Raw genomic sequence first — 9,301 nt, 5'->3', positions numbered from 1 at the left:
GCCTGTTTGCAATTCCTTTGCAAGAAAAAGCATAGTCTTTGATGTAACAATGACTTGTACAGACCAAATGACAATTTACCTAATGCCAACTTAATACAGTGTCTAGCCTAAAACAATTTTTGAAATCCTCTCTAATCTTCGTTTAGAGAGAAGGCATATATGAGCCTTTTAGGGGAGTGTGGCAGAGTTAAACAATTATGAAAGAAAATGGACATATACAGAATGCTGAGCTCTTGTATAAGCCTAAGAAAAAGCTAAATTGCTATGTCATAAGCAAAAGAGGTTAAAAAGGTGCATACTTGATATTATTAAGAATTGAAAAACATCAGAGACAGTGACAGTGCTGACTGCTACCTCAGTTGAGCAAAGGAAGAGGCTATGGAGGCTTGAGATCATAATTGTTTTTTTCTTGTACTACTGTAATAGGTTGAATTATACCCTCTATTCCCTGCCCCAAATGAGTTTAAGTCCTTATCCCCAGTACCTAGGAATGTGACTTATTTGGAAATATAATCTTTGTAGATGATCAAGTTAAGATAAAGTCATTACAGTGGCCCTACTCCAATATGACTGGTGTCTTTAAAAGGGGGACGTTTGGATACAGATATGTACACAGAGAAAAGGCCAAAGGCAGATTGACATCATGCTGCCACCGGCTAGAGAGGAAGGAGAGAGGCCTGGAAGAGATTCTTTAAGTGCCTTAAGTGGGAGCATGGCCCTTCTGACGTGTTAACCTTGGACTTCCAGCCTCTAAACTGTGAGACAAATTTCTGATGGTTAAGCTGCTCAGTCTGTGGTATTTTGTTATGGGAGTTCTAAGAAATGAGGACTCCTACCACTTTCAAGCTAAACTAACCCATGTAGAAATCTCTTCACATTTCCTAGAAGTGTGAAGCCAAGTGCCAAGTGCCTAGAAGCCAGTGCCCAGAGCTAATGTGCAAACAAATGTATCTAATATACACATGTATTCATCCCAGAAGGAAGATATTCTAGTAGAAACATTTTGAGATGACATATTATGGAAATCTAGATGTTTATTGGAAGTATTGAAATAATAGTTGGGCCAGGTTGCCATGTCTTCAAGTTGTAGATGAGCACATGTTGATAAGAAAAGCTTTCAGCCATGGGTTCACCTAGTCTAGCCGAAATCTATCACCTTCATCTTAATCTGCCTAAATAGTATCAAACCTTTAAACGTCCAACTCGATTGACTCCTTTTCATGTAAGCCCTTTTTAGATCCTATTCCCTCTGAAACAATATGCCAACTGTACTTTCTTTGAATTCTCAGAGCATACGTAACATACATTTCTTCATACTACTTATTATTCCAATTTGTTACATAAACTTTAAAAAAATTGGTCACAAAAATTAATGTGAGGGCCTAACCTGATCATAGGATTGTATTAATTCAACCGATTTCTACTTACTCAGAGCTATAGCCATGAGAGCAGCAGGAACCCCAAATGCCAGTGGGTAACAAGCTTGTTTACTGTGAATTCCGCATTTTTGAACTGGGGAGATAGTACAAGATTAAAATTCATTATGGCATTGGTAATGCTCATATAGTTCCTATTTAAAAAAATCCCTAACTGGTCATTACATATTGTTTTCACTTAATATTTTAGACTTATTCATTTGACTTACTGATGTCATTGTCAGCTAAGCAAAGCAGTTATGTAGAAGAAAGGGCAAGAGATGGAGACAGGTTCTAATCTTAGCCCCTGAATAGATGTCTGCTTCTGGCCAAGTTAAAGTCAGTTCTATGTTCTGTAGATTTTCTTAGTGAGGGAGATAAAAATGATCTGGGTGCTCAGTAAATAAAATTGAAAGTGCCATGGAAAATCAAGATTGGATGTTCCTGAATTCATGCCAATTAGAAAATAATTAAATGACCCAGGGCAGGGGTCAACAGACTTCTGTGAAGAGCCAGACAGTAAATATTTTAGGCTTTGTAGACCATTTAGTCTCTGTCCCAACTACTCAACCTGCTTTTGTAGGGTGAAAGTGGCCATAGGCAATACACAAATGGATGGTCTTGTCCACATTTCTGGATTTGTCTCACGGGCCATAGTTTGCCAACCCCTGTCTGAGGATCTATTTTAGCTCTGAAATCCTAGGATTGGTATGGAAAAAAATTAAAACGTTGGAAGGGACAACAGAGAATTCTGGAAATCTTTTCAATGGAATGATGGAGCCTCCAGGAATCTGATCCTAAAGCAGTTTTAAGTTTGTCTTTGACTAGCTATTTCTCAATTCCGTAGAGAAAGAAGATAACCAGTAGAAACTGATAGTCATGCCGTGTTTCCTGTCCATAGCTGTACAAATGATTCCTGTTCATAGCAATGCAAAATAAATTCTCCCCCAATAAAGAATATAAATATATCTGTTAGTAAAATCCTTATTTGAGCTGACTATAGTAGCTTTCCAGTTCCCTCGTTAATTAATACATTATATACAATCTTTATCACATGCTCATTTCATATTTGTGTGAGAGTCATGATTTTACTTTAAAAAGTTATCCTTGAATACATTCTCTAGTTCAAACATGCACAGTAGATGTTCTAGGAGGTGGGGACATAGGTAGAGGAGTTGAGAATGAAAGTATGAATAAAAGCTATTCGATTTTTATATAAAATAAGTCAGAATGTGGTTTAAGTGTCATCTTCAAACTATCAGCCTATGCAGAAATATGTAAATCCCCACAAAATATTTTATTTCACAATTTAATCTGATTCAGTATGCACATCATGATCTTGTTTTGGTCTAATTTGTCCTCAAATATTCCCTTCCATCTGGAAATTCACAAACTCAATGGATTGTTAACAAGCACAACAATCTGCGTGCTGTTGACATTTGCTGTCTCATCCTCTTTCTTGAGCAGTTCTTTTAGAAATATCTGAGATGATAGGAAAGTAAAGAATAAAACTTTGCCCACTAAGTTCTTCCTAACTCACTGAACAACACCGGGGAGCAAAGCTGGAAGGCAAAAATGTATGGTTTTCACAGCTTTTCTTGTCTTATCTCTTATTATGAATGAGGACTCCGCATTAGTAATAATTTAGGGAAATTGATTGCTATGATAAGGATGTTATAGATTCTTCAGTGGTCATTGGGATAAGGGATTCAAATATGATTAGAAAAGGAGATAAAACTAGAAAGAAAAAACCTCATATGTTGGATTTCAATGTGAACTCCTGTATGTATCTGGTGGCTGAAATATAATGGGAGAAGAGAGGAAAAAACAAAACAAGGACTTAAGACTTTTCGCCTGACTTTCTCCCCATAATTAATCTAAAAAAAACTCAAAAAACAGTTCCCTTCAGATATTCTTTACCTCTGAGAATGGGAGTGATGATAGTAGAAAGCAAACTTCCAGCATTAATGGCCAAATAAAAGATGGAAAAAAATCGATTTCTTTGTTTTTCCTATAATAAAAAAGGATAAAGTTAAAGTATGACCTTGGCTATGTATCAACTGATTATGTGCAGCTGATGATCTGACCTTACTTCTAAATCAGTTTTGGTCAGTATCTTACTTTCTAGTCTACTTGAAAAGAATCAAGTGGAGAACAGACTTGTGTCAGTGGAATTTGATTTCTGGAGGTTTATAGTTCATTTACGTGGTTTCTGTAAAGGCACATCCTCTTACCTGGCCCTCTTCAAACTGATCTCCACCAAATGCAGATACGCAGGGTTTGATTCCTCCAGTACCTAGAGCTACCAGGGCCAGGCCGATCATGGACAGTGCCCTAAAGAAAGAAGGGGAGTTATTGCCTGAATGGGAGAATCCTTAAAAGCAGGAGCCTCCTTTTTCCTAATTTTCCTCAGGGGACCAGGTACAGTGGTAAACATAGAGAAGGGACTCAACCTATATGAGAAGATGATGCGTAGGAATGCAGTCTTGACAGGTGAATGGAACTTGATCTCATGAGCCTTCAAGTTTATATCATATTTATATAATGATAAGTTTATATAATAATTTACTAGCTAGAAAATTTAAAACAATAGCTTGAATATTGAACAAGAATTTTTATATGGAGTTTTTTTGCAGTCTTATCATTTTCAGCAAAAGAATGAGTAAGTGAAATGTTAAGCATTGTTTCTGGCACAATCATAATAGACCGATAAGCAACGTTATAAGACACTGGAAAACATGATTTAATTGTAAAGCAGAATATCAGGTTATCGAATATGACCTTAACTTCTTTACAAAGTACAGAAGACTGGAAAGTAGAGAAAAATATTTATTATAATCTTTTACAATATTAAAAGGATTGTTTATAATAATTTAAAGGGATTAAGGGTTATTTATTCTTATTTGCTTTTGTATTTTCCAGTTATCTATAAGTGTTTTACTTTACAAATTGGAAAAAAAAAAATCACTCACAGAATTTACTAACCCTCATTTTGTAGTTTTGCTAATTTATAGTAGGTACTACAAATTTTAGGTTTTATAAGTGTTTCTTCCATTTCTTCTTGGCTGCTAACATTGCTTTAAAATGCTAAAAATATTTTGTGAAATAGAAAAGTCAATGAAGATACTGCTCAGAGAAAGAATTCTTTAAAAAATCATGCTCATCTTCCTGGTTTAACTGGTGGAAGCCTCTCTTTCACTGTTCGCTTCTTAATACAACTTGCATTAAGTGCTGTCACTAAAAGCATTTTAAAAGACAAAAAGAAAAGTGGCCAATTGAATATTATACACCATGCACTCTTGTGAGAATTGTAGGTATGTTCTAATACTAACTCCATAAAATAAAATAAGCAGCTAAGCTTTCTTGAGTACTTATCACTTACCAGTCAATGTTCCAGGTGCTCTACCTGGATTAATGTATAACAGTCCCATATGAGGTATGTACCATTACAAATGAGGAAATTTAGGCACAGAAAGTGAGAAACTTGCTTAAGATCACACAACAAGTTAGGAGCACAGCCGGAATCTGAACCCACATACCCTGGCTCCAAAGTCCATGTTCTTCATCGATATTGTGGATTAGAAAACTAAGGCACAGAGAAGATAAGTTGCCCCAGGTCTTACAGCTACTCTGTGAGAGAGCTGGTAAACAGATACTGAAAGTCTAACTGGGCTATGCTTATAACTACCCCCCTCCACCAACACAGTTCCCTGCAGGCACTAAGGGTGTTACATCAAGGGCCCTAGTCTGAACAGCAATCTAATTGACGAACAAGTCAGAAACACAGTGACTGCAGATACTAATCTGAATTTTAATAATATTTTCCCATCCCACAAGGTGGTTTTACTCAGAGATTAAGGAAGTGAAGCACAAGAACAGGAAACTAAATCTTTGTAACTTGTCTACTAGATCAGACTGCAGTAAAGGGAAATTAATCTAGCAGAGAAGCATTTGTCACTAGCACATTCCTTCAAAGACTCAGAACATAGGGCATGAACAAATGAAACCGCATTATTTTATGAAACTGCATTACTGAAAAATCAGCAAAAGTATAGTACAGACAGAAAACCGAATATATAGAGTCTTGAGGAAACCCAGCACAGTTTCCTCTCAAGAAGGAAAGATCAAGATTAGCAGAAGTATCCTGTGCACTTGACCATGCATCACGTAAGATGTACCCCAGACAAGCCTTCAAGTGAGCAATGACTCCAGACAACTGTTAGGATGATGACAGACTGAAGACTCAACTCTAGTCAACTAAATGGCTTTCTCTATACTGCTGATGAGGGAAGAAGGGCCTCCTTACACTTAGGGTAAAGCTCAGTGAAAAAGAATAAAAGTTAGAGCACCAAACAAGCAACCAGTGGGGAGATGGAGGTAGGGCAGAAGTTAACATCAACTTACACATGTACAGAAATTCTGTCAGGGGTTCCGTCGTGGTTGAAGTCTGATAGGTCATTAATTGAGCTTATTGCAGTGACTACCTGTCCAATCGTGTAGACAATGGATAGTGACACAATTGTCCTGTGTTTAAAGAGGTGAAGAAAATCCAAATTAATTGTACAATCCACCACAAAAAGGCCCCCTGCTTCAAACTTTCAAGAGCCCAGTCATGAATATATTTGTTTCTCAAATTTGAGCAAAACTGGTAACTCTTAGAAAGGCAACCTGCCGAAGAATCTGTGACCCAGAATGCAAGTGCAAAGTTTTGGCTGGAGGAGCCAGGGGAAGGGCGAAGATCAGTTTTATCTTTGAACTGAAAGACTCAATGTCCTATTTTACCTAATTACTGAAATCTGTACTTATATCTTTAAAAAATGACAGATACTTATCTTGTGCCTGGTAACACTTGGCCAGAAGTGGACCACTGGTTATTTTTGTACTGTCTTGAATAATTTTTAGAGAGTGAATTTTCCTGCTTTTGCCTATATCATGCCTTTGGCTTGGAAGAGCCTCCACTTCCTTGCTCACTAAGTCCTAGGAACTTCCTGTTAGCTCCCTTACTGGGTGCACTGGTAGACCTCTTCCTGAATGCCACATGTCCTCTCTGATCATCCAGCGGTGTGAGCCTTTCAGCAGCTGGGACATAAATTAGGGAGTTTCCTTGACTCCCAGCCCTAACATCATTAATAATAGACAGTATCCCCACTACTATTTCAAGATGAGACAAAGGTGTTATCACTTTTTGGAGGAGGGGAAAAAACCCTACTAATGCTGCTTGCATTCACTGCTAAATGCCAGGCACTGTGCCAGGCTCTGGGGATAGGATGATGAGCAGAAACAGGGTCTAGCATGCTCTCCTAAGAGTTTTATGTTTTTGATTCTTTGTTCCCAGAGCACACCATCCCAAATCACAAAACTAATAATTATTTTTTGGCTTCCTTGCGAACAAGAAAGTTGCGACTACTCACATGAACTTTCCCAGCCAGGAGTCGGCAATGATAGCACCAAGAACTGGCGTCAGGTAGCACAAAGCAACAAACGTGTGGTAGATGGCGGTAGACAGATTGTCGTCCCATCCAATGAACTGTGTGAAGTACAGAATCAGGAGTGCTTTTCAAAGAGGGAACGGGGAGGGCAAGAAAAACACAGTTAGGAGTGGCTGTGGTAAATCACGCTCTTCACGCAAAGGGGCGGGGTGTCAAAAATAGTTACCTCTCATTCCATAGTAGGAAAATCTTTCACAGAATTCATTGACCACGATGAAGAAGATGCTCAGGGGATAACCGAAGCAACTCTGACAAGAAGAAACAGATTAGGGTTAAAATGTGCTCCTCCCTGGTCCGTATTCACAAATCAGTGCTAATGGTATGAAAAGTAGCCCATGTCTATTTAGAAACTTGTCAGTGACTATCCAGAGGTGAAACACAGAATTAAAACAAATTTATTCCCTTCCACTCCACATAGAGACGACAATAAAATAAAGCACCTAGTTTTATTGTTAGTCTGAGAAGGACTCTACATAGCATTTCCTAAAGAGAAGGAATGTCACATAGAACCTCAGGATTGTCCCCTCATTCATGTTAGATGCATGATACACATTTGCTATGTGAATGAAGCACGACTGACTGGGGCAAAACGGACTGCCAAGTTTGTAAGATGAAGCTATGCGGAGAGAAAAATGAAGACTCACCGGTGATTTGGACATTCCTGAAAGAAAAACAAAATGCCACTATTAAAGTCAAGTAATTAGAATATTCTTTGCTGTGTCTGAACTCAAATCCTCTGATTATTCCTGGCTGTCATATGTATTGCCCAGACAGCTCCAGCCCTCTCCCGGATCCCAGACCGAGGCAGTGCCTCTGATCCAGAATGGGGCCTGGCTGCTGCATTTTCTTTTAATTAGCTTCAGGCACTTCTCATGTGCGGTCAGAATTGTGAACCAGAGACTCAGAGACTGGTGCCAAAACCATCTCCTCCTTAAAACACTTCAAAGGCTGCTCATTGCCCACAGGATAAAATATAAACTTTTAGCATGTTCTTCACAATTTCACAAAATCAGCAGATTTAGGGAGGATTAAATAATGGAAATATAAAATGCTAAAGAGTACCTAACGCATCACAAGGATTCAACCACCATTCCTGTTACCTGGGCCCGCCCTCCTTCCAGCAGCTTCCCCATGCAGAGAGGGACTCCCATGACACGCAAATATTTATTCACTGATCATACAGTGCGCCCGCCCAAAGTCCTTAATGCACAAGACAGTAAATCCTTCGCCAGGAATGCTCCTTTTAATGGGCTCCTTCCCTTTACAAAACCTTCTCTGACCCGTTACCACAGTGCAATAAAAGTTTATATACTTGCCCCACTTTCGTGGAAGAACCATGTACTGTCCAACTCTGCACCCCTAATACCTACCACACAGCAGGGTCTGTTGCCAGAATGAATTAGAAGAACAAGAAGAAAAAGGGTGAGAATCCAAGTGAGTTGATATAAACCAAGAGCCATTGACTACCTTCTAAATCTTAGGGCTCTTCATCTCTACTGCCCAGCCTCTGCTCCGCTATCTCCCCTGAATTTCAACAAGAACTGACCCATAGTCTTGCCTTAAGTCTTAACACTTCCTCATGCTGCTTCCTACACCAACTGGTGAGTGCCCAGCACTCACCAGTATCAGTCACTCGCTAGGCCCCTTTCCATGGGGAATGATCTCCCTCCCCTTCCCCAGACCACACTGAACACGGCTTAGAGTTCTTTGTTGTCAGGGCCCCCTGAACACCCTCCGCCTCAATTACAAATTAGTGACCCCACAGCAGTGGTTCTCAAATTGGAGTGTGCCTCGGCATCACCCAGAGGGCTTGTGAGAACAGGTTGCTGGACCCCATGCCCAGAGATGCTGACTCTGCAGGTCTGGGGGGCGCCTCTTCGGTTTGCATTTCTAACAAATTCTAAGGTGATGTCGATGCTGCTGCTTCAGGGACCACACTTTGAGAACCTCAGGCAGGTTGTTATGTTGAGTTGCTTGATTGATTCCTTGGCCCCAAGTCCGAGAGGGGACTTCTAGTTCAGTCCAGAGCAGGCACCAAATACAGAAGCTGGACAGCACTCTGAAGTCTCTAGCACGGCTCCCCACCTGGCGCTTTCACAGGTCCCCATTTGGGGCCCTTCCTCTCAGATTTGCCACCTTGTATTTTTATTATGTGCAAGTCTAGGGCCCCATCCCACAACAAAACTGCAACTCTGCCTGAGGAACCACGTTCTCGGTCCAGACTCACATGGTCTTGCAGCTCCCCCTGCACCCGCCCCCCACTGCCGCTCCCATCATAGGGTGCTTCTTGATTCTGGTCACGCTGTGCTGCAGGCATGCTTGGTGTGCCCCCCAAACCTTATCTCACACCAGATGGTCTCACTCTTGCCCACTTGAGAACAGAGATGCTATTTCAAT

General features: G+C 40.0%; 1 protein-coding gene across 1 annotated transcript in view; it reads right to left on the bottom strand.

The window, feature by feature from the left end:
• SLC15A1 (solute carrier family 15 member 1) overlaps positions 1 to 9,301 on the bottom strand; it is an 80,696-nt gene that overhangs the window by 23,618 nt on the left and 47,777 nt on the right. The window contains exons 8-14 of the mRNA XM_023532429.1: positions 7,549 to 7,565; positions 7,071 to 7,152; positions 6,827 to 6,968; positions 5,820 to 5,939; positions 3,650 to 3,749; positions 3,336 to 3,426; positions 1,429 to 1,512 (exon numbers count right to left, since the gene is read on the bottom strand). Of these exons, the coding sequence (XP_023388197.1) occupies positions 1,429 to 1,512; positions 3,336 to 3,426; positions 3,650 to 3,749; positions 5,820 to 5,939; positions 6,827 to 6,968; positions 7,071 to 7,152; positions 7,549 to 7,565 (636 nt within the window). The remainder of the gene's footprint in view (positions 1 to 1,428; positions 1,513 to 3,335; positions 3,427 to 3,649; positions 3,750 to 5,819; positions 5,940 to 6,826; positions 6,969 to 7,070; positions 7,153 to 7,548; positions 7,566 to 9,301) is intronic.

This window comes from Pteropus vampyrus, unplaced genomic scaffold, assembly GCF_000151845.1.
Source record: "Pteropus vampyrus isolate Shadow unplaced genomic scaffold, Pvam_2.0 Scaffold83, whole genome shotgun sequence".
NCBI lineage: Eukaryota > Metazoa > Chordata > Mammalia > Chiroptera > Pteropodidae > Pteropus > Pteropus vampyrus.
Note: the sequence above shows the minus strand (reverse complement) of the source record. Positions and strands in the feature narration are given on the sequence as shown.